Raw genomic sequence first — 24,087 nt, 5'->3', positions numbered from 1 at the left:
AAAGCTGGAAAAAAGAAAAAAGCACTTACCACTAAGTCCCAATTATTTTGTTCAAGCAATGTAATAGCTTCATCAATGTTTTCAATGCCAGTACATGCCTGAAAACAAAGTTAAGAATTTTAGATAGAATTTTGGGAATGGAGAGGTTAATTAGCATTGAAAGAAATAAACAGCATAATGTGCAATTTAAGTCTGAACAGGTATATGGACAAAGCCAAGACACTAAATGCCTAACACTTCTAAGCATTTTACACAGATGGTTTGAAAATTGTTCACTACAATATAACTTAACATTACACTGAAGTAAAAGACAATAAAGTAATAAAGTATGTTTAAATGCTGATTGGAGCCCAGGGTGATCACTACATCTCTATTGGCCCAGGACAACTTCTATTAAACAGCTTCTGATGAACAATCATGTGTTTAAAAAAAAAGAACTTTGATCCATACTTTGCACTTTATTCAAAAATTAACTCAAAATAATAACAGACAAAATACTCACAGTAGCCACTGCCAGAACCACAATGCTGAAAGGAAAGCAGCAGCAGCAGCCCTCATTGCCAGAGCAGGAGGAGACTGGAGAGGGCTGAAAGTCCATCAGACTACCTAGCCTTCAAGGCCCTCCCGTCATGGCAAGGAAAACCCTGGTGACTCCAAGTCAGCTCTTCACGATGATTCCAGCATTGCTCAGTCTCCCATCTCCTCCCTGGGGCAGGGAGAAGGGTTAAGCCTCAGATCTAGCTCACGTGGTCACAGCTGGTAGGGGGCCAATGCTGAACTGCCTTTTCCTGGACCAGGCCACAGGCATCCCTCCAGGGAGGCTTTTACAAAAAGCGGAGAAATCCTCGAAGTTTCACGAGCTGGTCTCTTACTAAGAATACCTGCCCATCCATGGATGGACCCCAGGTTATGAAAGGCAAGATTCAACTGCCCTGTCTGCTGACGCTTTGCCAAAAAGGTCCACTGTTCATATGGGGACTTAGCTCTTTTACTTCTACCACGCAGGCATCAATGGACCCCCTCTGTGAGACTGTGCCTTCCCACGGCCCTCTGTCACCTACCAGCCATATACTTCCCTGTGGCCCTGTAATGGCTAGTGTGGGGCTATTCCAACAACCAGTCAGTGACACCCACTCCCATGGCCACTTCCCCCATTTGGGGTCCAAAGTTGTGTTTCATCACTGGTGTGCAGTGTACATACTTCTGATCGAGCCTCCAGAGACTCATTTTCAGGATCCCATCTTCGTTCAACTGCCTCGTGGATCCTCTTCACCCTAGCCAATGACTGCTGAACAGGAAACTTCTTTGGTGCTGTTTCTTATTCATCTGTCCACCCAGCCTCCAGGGTTGCCCTTAATTCCTGAGAGGCATAGGGCAGTTCCCTTCTAGCTGCTTGTTTTTTAAGTTCTTTATATGTCACAACCCCTACACCCAATAGTGTCAGCTGCTCTGTGAAACTGACCAGGTGGTCCAATCCCAGGTCAAGTTTGAATGACTGGTAGTCATACTCTCTGAATGGCTATACTTCATGTTTTCAAGTTTCATAGTTTCTGCACCAACAGCATGATCCCCACCACTATGGTCTCTGGTCAGTATACTTTGTGAAACTGTGCGTCCGCTCATAGCCGTTCTCAGTGTTCACACAATCTTTGTCACTTTCAACAGTATAGAACTCTTCTGCCCAACTGAGTGAGGCCACTGTACTGTCTAGACTTTTCCCACCTCCCAACATGGAAAAATTATGAAACTTTACACAAGACTGCCTTTCTGGTCCTCCCCATTCTTCTAGTGCCAGTTTCTTTGGGTCTGACACAGGCCCAAGAGGTGTCCTCTAAGTGTCAGATGGGCCTACCCTATGTCCTCTTCGACTTCCCCAGTGGCTCAGACAGTAAAGCGGCTGCCTATACTGCAGGAGACCCAGGTTCAAACCCCTGGGTCGGGAAGATCTCCTGGAGAAGGAAATGGCAACCCACTCCAGTATTCTTACCTGGAAAATCCCATGGACGAAGAAGCCTGGTAGGCTACAGTCCATGGGGTCGCAAAGAGTCAGATACGACTGAGTGACTTCACTTTCAGTTTCTTTCTTTCTTTTATATCCTCTTCAGCCCATTTTACTTAAGATTACATCTCTGTGAGGTCACCAACCCTTTTGCTTGAATTCTGTGAATCTCCCCCTGGCCTATCTTTGGGTAGAACCTAGACAGTACTGTTGCCCACTCCCAACCTTCTTTCCCTACATCCGTGGCACTTGTTGTTGTCTATGAAAATGGCAGTGAACAGATTCAGTTTTGAACTGGCCCCAAGGAAAGAGGTCGGAGTTGAATGGGCAAAAAGGAGGAATAAGAGCCACTGGAGAACTGAGAATGAATTATTTTAACTTTTTTTATATTATTAACAAATACAGTGGAAAATAAACAAATACATACATATCTAAATAAATAAATAAGTAACAGACATAAAGTAAAACCCCAAACTACAAAGCCTCTAAATTTGTACTGTTGGATATGGTAGCTACTCCACACATATGGCTGGTGAGCCCTTGAAATGTAGTTCAACTGAGTTAAGATGTGTTGTGTTAAATACATACCAGCGTAGGAGTTAGTATAAAGATTAAAATGGAAAGTATCTCATTAATAATTTTTCTAATGAACAAATGTTGAAATAATCGTTTAAAGTATATTGGCTTAAAGGCTTCCCTGGTGGCTCTGTGGTAAAGAGTCCACCTGCCAATACAGGAGACAGGATTAGACCCCTGGTCAGAGAATATTCCACATGCTGCAGAGCAGCTAAGCCCACACAACACAACTACTGAATCTGTGCTCTAGAGCCTAGGAACTGCAACTATCGAAACCCACGCGCCCTAGAGCCCATGCTCCACAACAGAAGCCACCACAATGAGATGCTCACGCACCTCAGTGAGAGTAGCTTCTGCTCCCCACAACTAGAGAAAAGCCCACGCAGCAACAAAGACCCAGCACAGCCTAAATAAATAAACGAAATTATAAAAAATAAAATATATTGGTTTGAATAAAACACACTTAAATTTATTTTACCTGTTTATTTTTTCTGTTTCTTAATGTGGACACTAAAAAAATTTATTATATATATGATTCATTCTATTTCTAATGCTATACTAAGAAGAAAACATAGAAGGAAATCTCCGTGACATTTAGATACAAAAGCAAAAGTACAAGCCAAAAACCTGATAAAATGGACTTTATTAAGAACTACCACTCACGAAGACCAAAACAGACATTTCTCCAAAGAAGACAAAGAGATGGCCAAGAGGCACACGAGAAGATGTCAAACATCACTACTTGTCAGAGAAATGCAAATCAAAGTGACAATGAGATATCACCTCACACCAGCCAGAAAGGCTATCATCAAAAAATTCACAAACAATAAATGCTGGAGAGGGTGTGGAGAGAAGGGAACCCTCCTATACTCTTGGTGGGAACGTAAATTGGTACAGCCGTCATGGAGAACAGTGTGGAGGTTGCTTAACAACTAAAAACAGAGCTATCATATGACCCCGCAATCCATTCCTGGGATATATCCAGAGAAAAACATGATCCAAAAAGATATATACACCCCAATGTTCACTGCAGCACTGTTAACAATAGCCAAGACATGGAAGGAACCTAAATGTCCATCAATAGGGGAATGGATAAAAAAGGTGTATATATACATATATATAGTTCTTACTCAGCCATTAAAAAGAATGAAACAATGTCATTTGCAGCAACACGGATGGACCTAGAGATTGTCATACTGAGTGAAATAAGTCAGACAGAGAAGGAGAAATATCATATGACATCATTTATATGTGGAACCTAAAAAGAAATGATACAAATAAACTTACAAAACAGAAAGAGACTCACAGACTTAATGAGAACAAACTTATAGTTGTCAGGGGGAAGGATGAAGGAAGGGATAGTTACAGAGTGTGAGATCAATAAATACACACTGCTATATTTAAAATGAATAACCAACAAAAACCTACTGTATAACACAGGGAACTTTGCTCAAAGTTATGTGGCAGCCTGGATGGGAGGGGAGTTTGGAAGAGAATGGATACATGGATATGTATGGCTGAGCCCCTTCACTGTTCACCTAAAACAATCATAATATTGTTAATCAGCTATATGCCAATAAAAAGTTTAAAAAAAAAAAAGATACTGGAAAAAAAAAATAAAAGAACTACCGCTCATGAGAAAAGGGGACGACAGAGATGTAGATGGTTGGATAGCATCACCAACTCGATGGACATGAGTTTCAGCAAGCTCTGGGAGCTGGTGATGGATGGTCAGGGAAGCCTGGCAAGCAGCAGTCCATGGGATCGCAGAGTCAGACACAACTGAGCAACTGAACTGACTGACTGACTGCTCACGAATTCCCTGGCAGTCCAGTGGTTAGAACTCAGGACTTTTACTGCTGAGGACCCATGTTTGATCCCTGACTGGGGAACTGGATTCTGAAAGTGTCACAGTGCAGGCAAAAAAGAATAAAGAAAAGTTTTGAAAAAAAATAACTACTGCTCTTTGAAAGGCACTGTTAAAAGAGAAGGAAAAGGCAAGCCACACACTGGGAGAAAATATCTGCTAAATACATGTAACAGAAGATGAATAACCAGAATATAAGAATTTTAAATTCTTAAAATTCACTTTATACAATAGCAAAATACTTTAACAGAAACTTTACTAATGAAACTATACATGAGAATAAGAACATGAAAAAATATTCAACATCATTAGTCATAAGGGAAATGCAAAACAGAGAGATATAATATCCATACAGTAGAGTGACAAAAACCCAAAGTACAAACAATATCAAGTGACGGGAAGAATGCAGAAGAACTGGAACTCTCCTACACTGCTGGAAGCAAAATTATATAGCCACTTTGAAAAGCAGTGCCAACAGATTAGCAGTTTCTTAGAAAGTTATGAAACAGTAATTCCACTCCTAAGTACTTATCCAAAAGAAATAAAAACTTATGTTCATATGAAAATTACACATGTTTATAACAGCTTTATTTATAATCACTGAAAACACAACACACCGCAAATAGCCTTCAAAGTACATTCATACATTAGAAGATGACTTAGCAACAAAAATGAACAAATTATTAACGGCACAAAACAATGTGGATAAATTTCAACTGTTATGTAAAAGCCAAACTCAAAAGGCTACACACTATATGATTTCATTTATATGACATTATAGAAAAGGCAAAGTTATAAGAACAGGAAACATACTAATGATTACCAGGGTTATCAGGTGGGAATAGGGGCTGACTACAAACATCAAGAGGGAATTCTGGAGAGTAAAGGAACAGCGTAAATCCTAAATTACATAAAAAAGCAAAACAAGTAACACATTTTAAAATGGAATCTTCATTTTAAGCTACAGGAAGAGACAGGAATAATCCAAAGGACTAATAAAAGCTACTAAAAACAAGACCGGGAGCTGACTGTGGCTCAGATCATGAACTCCTTATTGCCAAATTCAGACTTAAATTGAAGAAAGTAAGGAAAACCACTAGATCATTCACGTATGACCTAAATCAAATCGCTTACGATCATACAGTGGAAGTGAGAAATAGATTTAAGGGACTAGATCTGATAGACACAGTGCCTGATGTACTTTGGAAGGAACTTGGTGACACTGTAAAGGAGACAGGGAGCAAGACCATCCCCAAGAAAAAGAAATGCAAAAAAGCAAAACTGCTGTCTGAGGAGGCCTTACAAATAGCTGTGAAAAGAAGAGAAGAGAAAATCAAAGGAGAAAAGGAAAAATATTCCCATTTGAATGCAGAGTTCCAAAGAACAGCAAAGAGAGATAAGAAAGTCTTCCTCAGTGATCAATGCAAAGGAATAGAGGAAAACAACATAATGGGAAAGACTAGAGATCTCTTCAAGAAAATTAGAGATACCAAGGGAACATTTCATGCAAAGATGGGCTCGATAAATGACAGAAATGGTATGGACCTAACAGAAGCAGAAGATATTAAGAAGAGGTGGCAAGAATACACAGAAGAACTGTACAAAAAAGATCTTCACGACCCAGATCATCACGATGGTGTGATCATTCACCTAGAGCCAGACATCCTGGAATGTGAAGTCAAGTGGGCCTTAGGAAGCATCACTACAAACAAAGCTAGTGGAGGTGATGGAATTCCAGTTGAGCTATTTCAAATCCTGAAAGATGATGCTGTGAAAGTGCTGCACTCAATATGTCAGCAAATTTGGAAAACTCAGCAGTGGCCACAGGACTGGAAAAGGTCAGTTCTCCTTCCAATCCCAAAGAAAGGCAAGGACAAAGAATGCTCAAACTACCACACAATTGCACTCATCTCACACGCTAATAAAGTAATGCTCAAAATTCTCCAAGTTAGGCTTCAGCAGTACATGAACTGTAAACTTCCAGATGTTCAAGCTGGTTTTAGAAAAGGCAGAGGAACCAGAGATCAAATTGCCAACATCCGCTGGATCATCGAAAAAGCAAAAGAGTTCCAGAAAAACATCTATTTCTGCTTCATTGACCATGCCAAAGCCTTTGACTGTGTGGATCACAACAAACTGTGGAAAATTCTGAAAGAGATGGGAATACCAGACCACCTGACCTGCCTCTTGAGAAATCTGTATGCAGGTCAGGAAGCAACAGTTAGAACTGGACATGGAACAACAGACTGGTTCCAAATAGGAAAAGGAGTACATCAAGGCTGTATATTGTCACCCTGTTTATTTAACTTATATGCAGAGTACATCATGAGAAACACTGGACTGGATGAAGCCCAAGCTAGAATCAAAGCTGCCAGGAGAAAAATCAATAACCTCAAATATGCAGATGACACCACCCTTATGGTAGAAAGTGAAGAAGAACTAAAGAGCCTCTTGATGAAAGTCAAAGAGTAGAGTGAAAAAGTTGGCTTAAAGCTCAACATTCAGAAAACTAAGATCATGGCATCCAGTTCCATCACTTCATGGCAAATAGATGGGGAAACAGTGGAAACAGTGGCAGACTTTATTTTGGGGCGCTCCAAAATCACTGCAGATGGTGGCTACAGTCATGAAATTAAAAGACGCTTACTCCTTGGAAGAAAAGTTATGACCAACCTACACAGCATATTAAAAAGCAGAGACATTACTTTGCCAACAAAGGTCTGTCTAGTCAAGGCCAAGGTTTTTCTAGTAGTCATATATGGATGTGAGAGTTGGACTACAAAGGAAGGTGAGCGCAGAAGAATTGATGCTTTTGAACTGTGGTGTTGGAGAAGACTCTTAAAAAGAGTCCCTTGGACTGCAAGGAGATCCAACCAGTCCATCCTAAAGGAGATCAGTCCTGGGTGTTCATTGGTAGGACTGATGTTGAAGCTGAAACTCCAATACTTTGGTCACCTGATGCAAAGAACTGACTCCTTTGAAAAGACCCTGATGCTGGGAAAGATTGAATGTGGGAGGAGAAGGGGACCACAGAGGATGAGATGGCTGGATGGCATCACCGACTCAATGAACAAGAGTTTGAGTAAACTCCAGGAGTTGGTGATGGACAGGGAGGCCTGGCGTGCTGCAGTCCATGGGGTCGCAAAGAATCAGACACGACTGATCGACTGAACTGACCCGAACTGACAGTTAAGACAGAGCAAAAGTTACACAGGAGGAAGTAGAAAGAAAAACTACAGGAGGAGAGAGCAAGTCTAACCACAGAAATAACCAGAAAGCACAAGCAAAAATATACCTCTTTAATGACACTAGTTTTCTTCAAAAAAAGAAAAAAGTGGAGGAGGTAGTTCTAAGAGCCCATCCCTCCATAGAAACATACATCAACTGAGCAAAAACTGTCAGAATCAAATTTGCCAAAACTCTGGAAAGTGGTGAAAGCTTTATGTCAACCAAGCAAATACTGAAACAAGATAAAGGTGACTTAAAAACAGTATGAAAACCTTAAGGCATTTTTATTTCCCCCTTCTTCATTCTTGGGTCAATAACAATCTTGAATGCACTAGCCCACATTCCAATGGTTGGACCCTCGATCCTAGTTCTACAGGGAGCAGAGTATACTTTGTTTTCAAAGAATTTGTCTGTCTATTGTGACCTGTGTGGGGCTATCTCAAGGACTGATTGAAGGCACTCTCCTTTGATCAATTTGCATCTCTTCAGACAGAAAAGTAGCTATCAAGGGGCAATTCTTTGAAAAAAATTTAAAGAAAATGAAAAATCCACTACCAGAACTTCCCTGGTGGTCCAGGGGCTAAGACTCTGTGCTCCCCATATAAGGGTGGGTCCATGGTTCAATATCTGGGCAGGGAACTAGAGCCCTTATGCCACAACTAAGAGTTTATATGGTGCAACTAAAGATTCCACGTGCCACAACTAAGACCCAGCAGAATCAAATAAGTAAATAAAAATAAATATTTTAAAAGAAAAAAAAAATAAAATTCACTGCCTTTTGGGACAAAATATTACAGTTAAGTGAAATAAGACGTCTAAAATCTGGAGAAAAAGCTGCAAAGTGAATTTCTTTGGGAAATTAGGGCACTGAAAAACATTTGGGGAATTCAGAAGGACATGCACATGTCCAAGGTAAGACACCTACTCACAGAAAACTACTGGCTCATCTCTAGGCTTAGCATAAGCAGGAAATAAAGGCTAACATGGAGTTTCACACAACCCAGCTGAGTGTTAGAGCGCCCCAACACAGAGCCAGCCTGCAAAGACTAGGGAAGAATTTCCTTTCTTCGTTTTCTCTCTTTCTTCTTATTTTCTTTGTTACTCTAGGTGTTCAGGAAATCTCTCTCATAACATTAGCAGGTCACAGCTAAAGAAAAAGAGATTTCAGATACTGTTACACACAAAATGTTTATATCCTCCTAACCCCTTTCAAACTTATATGCTGAAGTCCTAAGGCCCAGTGTGATGATGCATGGGGATGAGCCTTTGGAAGGTAATTAGGTTTTGTTGTTCTTCAGTTGCTCAGTCTTGTCCGACTCTTTGAGACCACACAGACTGCCGCACACCAGACTTCCCTGTCCTTCACCATCTTCTGAAGCTTGCTCCAACTCATGTCCATTGAGTAGGTGATGCCAGCCAACCATCTCATCCTCTGTCGTCCCCTTCTCCTCCTGCCCTCAATCTTTCCCAGCATCAGGGTCTTTTCTACTCAATCGGCTCTTCCCATCCAGGTGGCCAAAGTATTGGAACTTCAGCTTGAGCATCAGGTCTTCCAAAGAATACTCAGGACTGCTTTTCTTTAGAATTAACTGGTTTGATCTCTCTGCAAGTCTCTCTCAAGTCTTCCCCAAAATCACAGTTAGAAGGCATCAATTCTTTAGCACTCAACCTACTTTATGGTCCCAACTCTCACATCCATACAAGACTACTGGAAAAACCATCGCTTTGACGAGACGGAGCTTCACTGGTAAAGTAATGTCTTTGCTTTTTAATATGCTATCTAGGTTGGTCATAGTTTTTTCTTCCAAAGAGCAAGCACCTTTTCATTTCATGGCTGTAATCACCATCTACAGTGATTTTGGAGCCCAAGAAATAAAAAGTCTCTCACTGTTTCCATTGTTTCCCCATCTATTTGCCATGAAGTGATGAGACTGGATGCCATGATATTAGTTCTTTGAATGCTGAGTTTCAAGCCAGCTTTTTCACACTCCTCTTTCACACTCGTCAAGAGGTTCTTTAGTTCCTCTTTGCTTTCTGCCATGAGGGTGGTGTCATCTGCATACCTGAGGTTACTGATATTTCTCCCAGCAATCCTGATTCCAGTTTGTGCTTCATCCAACCCAGTATTTAGCATGATGTACTCTGCATCCAAGTTAAATAAGCAGGGTAACAATATACAGCCTTGACGTACTGCTTTCCCAATTTTGAACCAGTCCATTGTCCCATGTCTGGTTCTAACGGTTGCTTCTTGACCTGCATACAGGTTTCTCAGGAGACAGGTAAGGTGGTCTGGTATTCTCACCTCTTCAAGAATTTTTCACAGTTTGTTGTAAACCACGCAGTCTAAGGTTTTAGCATACTCAATGAAGCAGATTTTTTACGGAATTCTCTTGCTTTTTCTATGATCCATTGGATATTGGCATTTGTTCTCTGGTTCCTCCACCTTTTCTAAATCCAGCTTGAACATCTGGAAGTTCTCGGTTCATGTACTATTGAAGCATAGTTTGGAGAATTTTGAGCATCACTTTGCTAGCATGTGAGAATAGTGTGATTGTGCATAGCTTGAACATTCTTTTGCATTGCCTTTCTTTGGGATTGGAATGAAAACTGACCTCTTCCAGTCTTGTGGCCACTGTTGAGTTTTCCAAATTTGCTAGCATATTGAGTGCAACATTTGAACAGCATCATCTTTAAGGATCTGAAATAGCTTAGCTGGAATTCCATCACCTCCACTAGCTTTGTTCATAGCGATGCTTCCTAAGGCCCATATGACTTCACACTCCAGGATGTCTGGCTCTAGGTGAGTGATCACACCACCGTGTTAGGTTTAGACAAGGTCATAAAGTTGGAGCCCTCATGATAGGATTAGTGCCCCTTATAAGAGACAAAGAGAGCTTGCTCTAGTTCCCTCATCTGTCTCTCAAGGCCATGGAAGAAGAAAGGGAGAAGGTGGTCATCTGCAAGTCAGAAGAGAGTTATCAGAATTCAATTGTGCCGGCACCATGATCTCAGAGTTCTAGCCTTCACAACTGTGCAAAAATAGATTTCTGTTATTTGGTATTTTGTTTCAGTAGCCTTAGCAGATTAAGACAGAAACCACTCATAACCAAATAAATTACAAAAATAGTTTATAAAGTCACTAAACAAACAGAAAACTACAACCCACAGAAAGCAACAAAAACAAGCCATGAGTAATGGGGAAGAGTCTTATTTCCCAAGTTACCAAGCTACAGTATTTTAAATGCCACTTTTCAAAAAAAATTATGACACATGCAGGTAAACAAAAAGGATGGTCCATTCAAAGGAGAAACAAATAGAAACTATCTATAAGGAAAGAACAGAAATCAGACTTACTAGAGAAAGACTTTTAATCACTATCTGAAATACGCTCAAAAAACTCAATAAAAACCATAAAAAAAGAACTAATGAAAACCAGAAAGATGACGTGTGAACAAATAGAGAATATCAATAAATAGATAAAGATTATTTTACAAAACAACAACAAAAAAATCTAGAACTGAACAGTACAATAACTGAAATGAAAAATTAGCTACAGGATTTTAAGAGCAACTTTAGGCAGGCACAAGAAAGATCAGAGAACTTAAGGATTGGCCAACTAAAATTATCCAGTCTCAGAAACACAAAGAAAAATGAACAGAGCCCAAGAGATAATATGGGACCCCAATAAGTGTACCGGTACATGCAGAACATGGAGTCTCAGAAGGAAAAGGAAGAAGAGAAAAATATTTGATGAAATAATAGCTGAAAACATCCTAAAAAACTTCCTAAATTTGACCAAAGATAAGAAACCACATATTCATTAAGTTCAATATGTTCCAAGAAGGATAAATGAAAGACACCCATAGCAAAACACATTATGATTAAGCTGTGCATGCTCAGTTGCTCAGTCATATCCAACTCTTTGTGACCCTATGGACTGTCGCCTGCCAGGTTCCTCTGTCCATGGGATTTTCCCAGCAAGAATACTGGAGCGGGTTGCCCTTTCCTCCTCTAGGGGATCTTCCCGAGCCAGGGATCAAACCCATGCCTACCCACATCTCCTGCACTGCTGGTGGCTTCTTTACCAGTGAGTCACCAGGAAAGCCCATGATTAAGCTATTAAAAGCCAAAAAGAACCTTAAAAATAACAAGAGAAAAGTATTTCATGTATAAGGAATCCTCAATAAGATTAAAAGCTAATTTCTCATCAGAAAATGTAAAGGTTAGGAGACAGTATGATAACATATTTAAAGTGAAAAACTAAAACTGTGAACCAAAGGAAGAAAACTGAGTAATATTTTCCTAGATAAACAAAAGCTGAAGGAGACTGTCACTACTGGATCTACGCTTCAAGAAATGCTAAGTGGGAAATGAAAAGACACTAGACAGTCACTGGAAGCTATACAAAGAAATAAAAACACTGGTAAACAGGTAAATATTAAAGCCAGTATTACTGTGCTTTTCATTTGTAACTCCTCTTTTTTCTATATGATTTAACAGAAAAATGCACAAAACAATAACTATAAATTGATGTTAATGGGCACATAATATATAAAGGCATAACATGTGATTACAGCATAAAGGAAGAGAGATAGAAGCATAGCTGTATACTGCTGAAGCTGGTATTAATTCAAAATAGAAAAACTTAAAAATATACCAAAAAGGAAATCAGAAAGGAATCAAATCAGTACAATATAAAAAAGTCAAACATGAAAGGCAATAATGAAGAAACAGGGCAGCGGGTAGGGAGAGATAACACATTAAAAAAACAGTAAAATGGCACAATTAAATGTTTCTTTATCAGTTATTATTTTAAGTATAAGTGGATTAAACACACCAACTAAAAGGCAAAGATTAGCAGAAGTAATAAAAAGACATGACTCAACTAAAGGTGATCTGCAAGAGACTAACTTCAGATTCAAAGACAAAACTAGGTGGAAAGTAAAAGGACAGAAAGATATGCAGGCAATCACTAACCAAAAGAGAGCTTGGGTGGTTGTACCAATATGATAAAATGGGCTTTAAATTTTAAAAAAATTATAGGATAATTAAAAGGGTATTATATATTGATAAAAGGGACAACCCTCAGAAGATATAAAAACAACAAACATACAGATAATAATAACAGAGCCTCCAAAATGTACTAAGAGAAAATTGACAGAATTTTTTGACAGGAGAAACAGTTACACAATAATAGCTGGAGATGTTAATACTCTACCATCACTATGGTACAGAACAACTAGAAAGAAGATCAATAATGAAATAAAAACCTTGAAAAATATTATAAGCCAACTAGATATAATACACATTTGCAGAACACTCCACTCCCAACAGAAATATGAATTTTTCTTTAGCGCATATGGAATATTCTCTAGGATAACACATTCTACAAAGCCACAAAACAAGTTTCAATAAATTTTCAAACACTAAAATTATACAAAAGATTTTTTCACTACCAAAAATGAATGTACAGCTATAAATATCTTCATTTTAAAAAACAAAAGATCTCAAGCCAATAATCTAATTTTATACCTTAAGGAACAGAAAAGGAACTAAACCCAAAGCCAGAAAAAGGAAGAAAACAATAAAATTAGAGTAAAAATTAATAAAATACAGAATAAAAGACAGATAAAATTAACAAGACCAAACGTTGTTTCTTCACAAAGACTAACAAAATTGACAAACTTCTAGCTAGACGAAGAATAAAAGAGAGAAGACTCAAATTACTAAAGTCAGAAGTGAAAGTAGGGATATCACTACTGACTTCATACAAATAAAAATATAAAAATAATGTTATGAACAATTATATGAAAATGAATTAGGTATCCCAGATGAAATGGAAAAATCCCTAAAAAACAAACTATCGAAATTGACTCAAGAAAAAAATAGAAAATTCAAATTGACTTACAACAAGCAAAAAGATTGCATCAGCAATCAAAAGGGTAATCTAAAGGCTTCCAACAAAGAAAAGACAAGAATGAGATGGCCTCACTATTAAATTCTACCAATCATTAAGAGAATTGATACAAATTCTTCTGAAACATTTCCAAAAAACTGAAGAGGAAACACTTCCTAAGTCAGTCTATGAGGTCACTATGACCCTGATAACAAAGTCAGACAAACAGAGCACAAGCAAAGAAAACTAGAGACCTATATAGGTTACAGATAAAGGTGAAAAAACCCTCAGTGTAATACCAGCAGTATGGAATAAACCACATATTAGGAGTATAAGGCATGATCAAGTGGAATATTACAGGATTGCAAGGGGGTTCAACAAAGAGGAATCATTATACCACATTCATAAGCTGAAGGAAAAACAAAACAAACAAAAAAATATGATCTGTTCAAATGGTGCAGAAAAAGAATCTGAAAAGCCAACAACCTTTCATGATAAAAATACTTAGACTATGAATAAAAAGGAACTTCTTTAACATGATAAAAGACACTTATGAAAATCTCAGAACTAAATCATACTCAATTATGAAAGACTAAAAGCTTTTATTTACCCTAAGATCAAGAACAAGATAAGGATGCCCACTTATGCCATTTCTATGCAACATTATATAGAAAATTCTAGCAGGTCAATTAGGCAAGAAAAAGAAATGAAAAAACATCAAAACTGGAATAGAAGCGAAACTATCCATATTCCCAGATGACAAGATCATATACAAAATCCTAAGGAATTCACACACACACACACACACACACACACACACACACACACACCCCAAACAATCATGAGAGCTAATAAATTCAGCAAAGTTGAAGGATAAAAGATCAATGCACAAAACTCAGTTATATTTGCTATATACACTAGCAAAGAACAATCTGAAAAAGTTCTCAGAAAAATAATTCTCTTTATGATGTGGTCTAAAAGAATAAAACATCTAGGAATAAATTTAACCAAGGAAGTTAAAGATTGGTACAGTGAAAACTACAAAATATGATTAAAGGAAATTTTAAAAGACCTAAATAAGTGAAAAGACATCAAATGTTCACAGATTCTAAAATTTACTTTCATCAAGAGTACCCAAAGTAATCTACAAATTCAATGCAATCCCTATCAAAATTCCAACAGCTTTTTTTGTAGAAATGGAAAACCCAATCCTCAAATTCATACAGAACAGCAAGGAATCCACAATAGTTATAATAACCTTGGGAAAAGAAAGACATGAAAGACTCACACTTCCCTATTTCAAAACTTACTGTTAAAAAGAACTGAGAGTCCAAAACTGAACACATATATCTATCAACAACTGCTTTCTTAAAAGTGTGCAAAAGCAATTCAATAGGGAAAGAACAGTCTATTCCACAAATAGTGCTAAGAAAACGATATCCATATCACATGTAAAATAATGAATCTGGACCCCTACTGTACACCATACACAACAATTGACTCAAAATGAATTAACAACATATATATAAGACCTCAAAACATTAAACTCTTTGAAAAAAATTAAAGGGTATATCTTCAAGACCTTAGCTATGGTAATGAGTTCTTAGACATGACATTTAAACAATAAGCAACAAAACTTAAAAAGCAAATACTAAAATTCATAAAAATAAAAGTATCTGTGTGGTAAAGAGCACTAACAAGAGAATGAAAAGGCAACCTACATGAGGAGAGAAAAATATTTGTGAGTCATATATCTAGTAAGAGCCCAGTGTGCTGCACTCGACAGGCCAGCAAATTTGGAAAACTCAACAGTGGCCACAGGACCAGAAAAGGTCAGTTTTCATTCCAGTGCCAAAGAATGGTCAAACTGCCATACAACTGCACTCATTTTGCATGCTAGCAAGATAATGCTCAAAATCCTTCAAGCTAGGCTTCAACAGTACATGAACCGTGAGCTTCCAACATACAAGATGGATTTAGACAAGGCAGAGGAACCAGAGATCAAACTGCCAACATCCGCTGGATCACAGAGAAAGCAAGGTAATTCCAGAAAACATCTATTTCTGCTTCATTGACCATGCTAAAGCCTTTGACTGTGTGGATCACAATAAACTGTGGAAAATTCTTAAAAGAGATGGGAATCCCAAACCACCTGACCTGCCTCTTGAGAAATCTGTATGCAGGTCAAGAAGCAACAGTTAGAACCGGATATGAACAATGGACTGGTTCAAAATTGTGAAAGAAGTAAACCAAGGCTGTATGTTGTCACCCTGCTTATTTAACTTTTATGCAGAGTACATCATGGAAATGCCAGGCTGGATGAATCACAAGCTGGAATCAAGATTGCTGGAAGAAATATCAATAACCCTCAGATATGCAAATGACAACACCCTTATAGCAGAAAGCAAAGAGGAACTAAAGAACCTCCTGATGAAGGTCAAAGAGGACAGTGAAAAAGCTGGCTTAAACTCACCATTTAAAAAACTAAGATCATGACATCCAGTCCCATCACTTCATAGCAAATAGATAGGGAAACAATGGAAACAGTGAGAGAATTTATTTTCTTGGTCTCCAAAATCACTGTGGACAGTGACTGAAGCCATGAAATTAAAAGACACTTGCTCCTTGGAAGAAAAGCAATGACAAACCTAGACAGTGTATTAAAAAGCAGAGACATTACTTTGGCGACAAAAGTCCATACTGTCAAAGCTATGGTTTTTTCAGTAGTCATGGACAGATGTGAAAGCTGGACCACAAAGAAGGCTGAGCATTGAAGAACTGATGCCTTCGAACTATGGTGCTGGAGAAGACTCTTGAGAGGCCCTTGGACTCCAAGGAGATCAAACCAGTCAAGGCTAAAGGAAATCAGTCCTGAATATTCATTGGAAGGACTGGTGTTGAAGCTGAAGCTTCAATACTTTGACCACGTGATGCAAAGAGCCAACTCACTGGAAAAGACCCTGATGCTGGGAAAGAGTGAAGGCAGGAGAAGAGGGCGATGGAGGATGAGATGGTTTGATGGCATCACCAACTCAATGGATTTGAGTTTGAGCAAACTCAGGGAGATGGTAATGGACAGCAAAGCCTGGCTTGCGGCAGTCCATGGGGTCACAAAGAGTGGGACATGACCTAGTGACTAAACAAGAACAAAGAGTTGATTTATAGTATCATGTTAGTTTCAGGTGTACAGCACAAGGATCCAGATAGACAGATAAGATTCCTTTTCAGATTCTTTTCCTTTATATGTTATTGAAAAATATTCAGTATAGTTCCCTATGCTATACACTAGGTTCTTGTTGGTTACCTACTTCATATAGAGTAGTGTATATATGTTAATGACAATCTGCTAATTCATCCCTCCTTCCAACCCCATTTCCCCTTTAGTAACCATAAATTTGTTTTTTATGTCTGTGAAGACTGCTTTAATATTTAAAACATTTTTCCCAACCCTGGAGTAATTCCAGAGTCCTTATTCTGTGTGCAGCACACCAGGCTTCCCTATCCATCACCAACTCCTGGAGCTTGCTCAAACTCATGTTCATCGAGTTGGTGATGCCATCCAACCATGTCATCCTCTGTTGTCCCCTTCTCCTTCTGCCTTCAATCTTTTCCACCAGGAGGGTCTTTTCCAATGAGTCAGTTCTTCACATTAGTATTGGGAGCTTCAGCTTCATCATCAGTCCTTCCAATGACTGTTCAGGACTGATCTCCTTCAGGACTGACTGGTTGGGTCTCCTTGCAGGCCAAGGGACTCTCAAGAGTCTTCTCCAACACCACAGTTCAAAAGCATCAATTCTTTGGTGCTCTGCTTTCTTTATAGTCCAATTTTCAAATTCATACATGACTACTGGAAAAACCATAGCTTTGACTAGAAAGACCTTTGTCGGCAAAGTCATGTCTCTGCTTTTTAGTACGCTATCTAGGGTGGTTACAACTTTTCTTCCAAGGAGCAAGCATCTTTTAGTTTCATGGCTGCAGTCACTATCTGCAGTGATTTTGGAGGCCAAGAAAATAAAGTCTCTCACAGTTCCCATTGTTTTCCCATCTATTTGCCATGAAGTGATGGGACCAAATGTCATGATCTTAGTTTTTTCAATGTTGAGTTTTAAGCCAGCTTTTTCACTCTCCTCTTTCGCTTTCACCAACATGCTCTTCAGTTCCTCTTTATATAAAGATTTGCATAAGAATGTTAGGTCGGTTTTATCCATGATAGTCAAAAAGTAACTAACAACTCAAATATCCATTAACAAGTGAAGAGATAAATGAAATGCGAGATATTTATAGAATACTCGTTGTTGTTCAGTCACCAAGTTGTGTCTGACTCTTTGTGACCCCATGGACTGCAGCACACTAGGCTTCTCTGTCCCTCACCATCTCCTGGAGTTTGCCCAAGTTCATGTCCATTGCATCAGTGACACCACCCAGCCATATCATCCTCTGTTGCCCTCTTCTCCTTCTGCCTTCAATTTTTCCCAACATCAGGGTCTTTTCCAATGAGTTGGCTATTTGCATCACATGGCCAAAGTACTGGAGCTTCAGCTTTAGCATCACTATTTCCAATGAGTATTCAAGGTTGATTTCTTTTAAGATTGACTGGTTTGATCTCCTTTCTGTCCAAGGGACTCTCAAGAGTCTTCTCCAGCACCACAATTCGAAAGCCTCAATTATTCGGCATCTGCCTTCTTTATGGTCCAGCTCTCACAACTGTACGTGACTACTGGAAAGACCATAACCTTGACTATAGGCACCTTTGTTGGAAAAGTGACGTCTTTGATTTTTAACACACTGTCCAGGTTTGTCATAGCTTTCTTGCCAAGAAACAATCATCTTCTAATTTCATGGCTGCAGTCACAATCCACAGTGATTTTAGAGCCGAAGAAGAGGAAATCATAAAATATAATACTTGCTGTTCAGTCACCAAGTCATGTCCGACAATACTACTCAGTAGTAAAAAAAAAAAAAAAAAATAGTGAATTTCTGATACATGCATCAATGCAGATAAATCTCAGAAACACTGAGTTCAAGTAGCAAATACAAAATGTATATGCTACATGATTCCATATACATGATATTCAAAACTAGAAAACACTTATCTATGGTGATAGAAATAAGGACAATAATTGCTTCTGGAGATGAAGAACTGATGGGTCAGAGATATGAAAGAACTTCTTAGGGTGACAGATGTGTTCTTTATTTTAATTGGAGCTATGGTTTCATGAGAATACTTTTGGTGAAATTTATCAAACTGTATTACTAAAGGTATACCTCAACAACAACAAAAGCTACTAGGGAAAAATTTAATGAACGATTGGTCTCCCTAACCCTATCTCACTCCATGCCTTCATTCACTCACTCAACAAATATTTATGGAGAATCAACTACATTCTGGGCACCGGATTAGGGCTGGGGATACAGTGAATAAATACAGAAAACCCTGCTTTCATTATACATGCATTGTAAAGGGAGGATATAGACAATAAACAAGAAATATAGTTTAAATACATACATATATTTAAGATAGTTAATAAACTGAGTATTAAAGCAAGGGGAATGTGCAAATTTAATAATAATTTTTTATTATTATTATTATAAAAACTGAAATTTCTGATAGGTTGACCAGTGAAGACCAATGGTAGGAAGATAACTTTGGGGCTTATATCTATGACTTGATTGTATAAATGGAGTGTAACTAAATACGGCATTATAATTCTGAGCCTAAGCCTTTAGTTATCACGAGTTTCTGCTTGTCCCCTTACATCTATGTCAACATCACAAATGTTAACCCAGACAATCACTGGGTTATCTGCAGTCCCCTAAAGAGGATCTTAAAATGAATACGTACAGGACTTATCTGAGCCCAGCAAGAAGCCAGGTTCAACTAGATCTGTACCTTGAAGCATACATCAGTCAACTCACAGCAAGAGGCTGAACGAGAATAAGTAATTGTTGTTTTAAATTACTAGGCTATAGGGTGGTTTGTTGCTTAGCAGTAGCATTAGTTTGGAGGAAAATACTATGTCTGAGATTTACATTTAAAAAAATTCTCTAGCAGTACTATATAATTACAAAAATTGTTGTATAAATTACAAAGAAGAGACTTCAGAATATATCCTTGAGTGAAGAAAAATAAGTTGTAGAAAGTTTATGTAATATGCTATCAACTATTTAAGATTAATATGAATATGAGGGCTCAGTTGGGAAAGAATCCGCCTGCAATGCAGGAGACCCTGGTTCGATTCCTCGGTTGGGAAGATCCACTGGAGAAGGGATAGGCTACCCAGTGTTGTAACCTCACGCATAGCAAACTGCCTGGCACATAAGTAGACCACTCTAATAATATTTGTTGAAAGGATAAATGGATGACTTTTATACAAATACATTTCTCATGCACTGTTCAAGCATTTTAGGCACATTAATTCATGTCTCATCATCCTTACAAGATAAAGTATCACTGATGAGAAAACTTAAAGAGATCAAGTCATACATCCAGTTGCTCAACCATTAATACTTGGTGGCAGAACTAGAATCTAAATCTACAGCCAGAAAACTAAAGCATTCAACCTTTCCACTACAATCCTGAAAATTTCATCAAGGTATTAACATTAGGAAAAGAAGGGTATGTGTAGTACAGTCTCAGGAAGGCTTGGGTTGTTCCCCAATTTCCTCAAGAAGAGCAAACTGTCACTTCTTTTTCCTCTTCCAGAGACTGTATCTACATGCATTCAGGACAGTCCAGTGTTTGACTTAGCATTGTAGGCTGTCCTGCAATACCGGGATGTCCAGAAGATCCCTGGTAATTGTTTACCTTTATACTAAGAATGCTGGGAAAGAACAAAAATCTGCCCAGGCAGACTCCAAGGAGTTTGCACTGTGAGACCTACAGTTCTTGAAAGTGAAAGTGAAGTCGCTCAGTCGTGTCCAACTCTTATGCCACCCCATGGACTGTAACCTACTAGGCTCCTTCATCCATGGGATTTTCCAGGCAAGGGTACTGGAGTGGGTTGCCATTTTCCTTCTCCAAATCTTCCCAGAGCAGGGATTGAACCTGCCATTGGCAGGTAGACCCCTAACCACTGGATCACTGGGGAAGTCTGGAAAAAGTTTCATTCTTTTAAATTTCACTTTCTGACTCTGTACTTGTGCTTTTAATATTTCACACATCGGTTTTCTGCTCCTTGATAAGGAAAGGGAACTTGATCCTGTCATGGACACATTTAGCACACATGAAACCACCACAGGCCTGGCTGATATGTTTTTTTGTTTTTAGACAATCTCTAAGAACTGTAGGGGTCTCCCTTGTGGCTCAGCTGGTAAAGAATCTGCCTGCAACATGGGAGACCTGGGTTCAGTCCCTGGGTTGGGAAGATCCCCTGGAGAAGGGAATGGCTACTCACTCCAGTATTCTAGCCTGGAGAACTCCATGGTCTGTATAGTCCATGGGGTTGCAAAGAAATTTAAAAAATGAAACTTTTTTTAAGATTTCCCCAGTGGTCCAGTGGTTAGGGGTCTACCTGCCAATGCAGGGGACACAGGTTCAATCCCTGCTCTGGGAAGATTCCAGTGTGCCGCAACTACTGAGCCCACACGCCGCAGCTACTGAAACCTACCAGCCATAGAGCCCATGCTCCGCAACAAGAGAAGCTACCACAATGAGAAGCCAAACCGTAACTAGAAAGTAATCCCCGGTCATTACAATTAGAGAAAGACCACACACAGCAACGGACACCCAGCAGAGACAAAAATAAATAAAAATTAATTAATTTTTTTTTAAGTTAGACCTTCTCCATTTACTTTCAACTACGCCAAATGGAATTTTGCTTTTGATGCCACAGGCATATAAGTAAGTACACAAAATTAGGCCAACAAAAATCATTTTTTACTTTAAGCTAAATTTCCCCCTAAATAATTATATGATAATAAAGAGAGTGAACTAATGCTCCTCTCTAGTGTCCAGCATCAGTTCTTCAGACTTAGCTCACTGGCAAACTGCTTTTCCAAAACTACTATAATTAGAGTATCAAAACAAAACAAAAAATCTGAGTGACTTACTCAGCATTTAATCACATTCCATTATTCATGTGGGAGAGATAAAGCCAAAAGATGACTTGGATTTTAAGCCGTAAAGGCTTAAAGTCCCTCATATATGAAGTCCTGGAAAAACACAATTCTTTTCTGTTCTCTTATGATTCTCTGCAACAATCACTTTATATTTAATTCTACTCTGCCTTATACTACCATTTGCCTCATAATGCTATTGATGAAATTTAGGTCATCTCAAACATAATGCCACTTTTCTGGTAAGTAAGATTTACTAAATTTTAGGCATCCTCAGGTTAGAAAGTTAAAAAAAGGTTAGAAAGTTTAAAAAAAAAAAAAAAACCCTCTAAAGAAATGAGCATCCTTTTTGGCAGTCTTACAAGACAAAACTTACACTCAAAAATAGCCAGGGGGCAAGGCCTCAGACAACACAGCAGGCAGGCTCTAAGGTAAAATAAAAAGGCAAGACACAGACTAGGATAAAATATTCATAATACACATATCTGATGATTCTCAAAAGCATTAGGCTGAGGGGGGAAAAGTCAGACTTAAAAGACTGCATGCTATATGATATTGTTTACATGAAGTTTAATAACAGGTAAAACTAATCTACAGTGATAGAAGTCAGACCTGTGATTTCCTATGAAGGCATAGGGACTGACTGGATGAGGCCTTGGGAGAACTTTTCTAGAGCAAGGAAAATAATCTACATCTTTATTAGGATAATGGGATACTACATGGCAATAGAAACTACATATATTCTCACATATGGATGAAATGCAAAAGACTGCATGCTGTATGACTTCATTTATACAAAGATCAAAAAATGGCAAAACTAATTTACCATGATAGAAACCAGAACAGTGGTTCCGGACATCCCTGGTGGTAAAGTGGTTAAGAATTCAACTGTCAATGAAGGGGACACGGGCTCACCACAACTACTGAGCCAGAGCTCAAGAGCCTGCGAGCCACAGCTAGTGACCCCATGTGCTGCAACTACCCAAGCCTGCAGGCCTATAGTCTGAGCTTTGCAAAAGGAGAAGCCAGCACAATGAGAAGCTCCAGCACTGCAACTAGAGAAAATCCATGTGCAGCAAAGAAGACCCAGAGCAGCCAAAACAATAATAAATAAAACATTTTTTATAGAAAGAAGAGCCGCAGCTAGCAAAGCCTCGATGGGCCCTGGCACGGGCCGGCGGAGCGCTACATCGGGCTCGAGGGGTGGGGCTCGACACCAGGAGCCAAGATGGCGGTAGTGGTCGCTCGCTCCTTGAGGCGCCGGTTCGCGGCCGCAGCCCTCGGCGGGGCCGCCTGCAGACCTGCCGTGGGGCCCAGACAGCTGCAGCCGCAGCACCGAGAATCAAGAAATTTGCCATCTATTGATGGGACCCAGACAAGACTGGAGACAAACCTCACATGCAGACTTATGAGATTGATTTGAATAACTGTGGTCCTATGGTGTTGGATGCTTTAATCAAGATTAAGAATGAAACTGATTCTACCTTGATCTTCCGAAGATCATGCAGAGAAGGGATCTGTGGCTCTTGTGCCATGAACATCAACAGAGGCAACACTCTGGCGTGTACCCGCAGGATCGACACCAACCTCAACAAAGTTTCCAAAATCTACCCTCTCCCACATATGTATGTGACCAAGGATCTTGTTCCTGATTTGAGCAACTTCTATGCTCAGTACAAGTCCATCGAGCGTTACTTAAAGAAGAAGGGTGAGTCCCGGGGAGGCAAGGAGCAGCATCTGCAGTCCCTGGGAGACCATGAGAAACTGGACGGGCTCTATGAGTGTATTCTCTGCGCCTGCTGCAGTACCAGCTGCCCGAGCTACTGGTGGAACGGAGACAATTACCTGGGCCCCGCGGTCCTCATGCAGGCCTATCGCTGGATGATCGACTCCAGAGACGACTTCACGGAGGAGCGCCTGGCCAAGCTGCAGGACCCCTTCTCTCTGTACCGATGCCACACCATCATGAAATGCACGCGGACCTGCCCCAAGGGGCTGAATCCGGGAAAGCTATTGCTGAAATCAAGAAGATGATGGCAACCTATAAAGAGAAGCAAGCTTCTGCTTAACTGTGCCATGCTCAACCTGACTGTAGCCAGCTCAGAATGCAGTTTACCTCCGCGTTCCTTCAGAAGTCGTGATTTCCCACAAATACAGCAAGTACAATAAACAGTCTAAGAAAGAAATAAACATTATTCTAGTTTATTAAAAAAAAAAAGAACAGTGGTTTCCTTTGAGGCATGGGGATTGACTGGAATAGAATATGAGGGAAACTTTCCAGAACAATGAAAATACTACGTTTTTTCTTATGGTGGTGGTTAAAGGGGTACTGTCCAAGTAAAATGCATTTCAATGAATACACATTTCACATAAATTAAAAATTTTTAGTTATAAACAGTAAAATAAAATTTAACTTATCAAAAGAAACACAGCAGAGTAATCAAATTGTGAAATAGCCAAGACTTA

General features: G+C 39.2%; 1 protein-coding gene and 1 pseudogene across 4 annotated transcripts in view; one reads left to right on the top strand and one right to left on the bottom strand.

Moving 5' to 3' along the window:
- The window catches only part of FAF1 (Fas associated factor 1), a 502,843-nt gene that overhangs the window by 444,190 nt on the left and 34,566 nt on the right, over positions 1 to 24,087 (bottom strand). For 2 of the 4 annotated variants that reach the window (XM_043876171.1, XM_043876168.1), the window contains exon 2: positions 30 to 98. The exons of 1 other annotated variant lie outside the window; for it this stretch is intronic. Coding sequence is in view for 2 of the 3 variants with exons in the window: in XM_043876168.1 (XP_043732103.1) it covers positions 30 to 98 (69 nt within the window). In the remaining variant the exon portion in view is untranslated. Of the gene's footprint in view, positions 1 to 29; positions 99 to 502; positions 614 to 24,087 lie in introns of those variants that run through there. One more of the 4 variants, XM_043876167.1, reaches the window with a different exon arrangement.
- LOC122676657 lies at positions 22,850 to 23,690 on the top strand (annotated as a pseudogene).

This window comes from Cervus elaphus, chromosome 20 (genome assembly GCF_910594005.1).
Source record: "Cervus elaphus chromosome 20, mCerEla1.1, whole genome shotgun sequence".
NCBI classification, from domain to species: Eukaryota; Metazoa; Chordata; class Mammalia; order Artiodactyla; family Cervidae; genus Cervus; species Cervus elaphus.
This window is presented reverse-complemented; position numbering and strand designations above follow the sequence as displayed.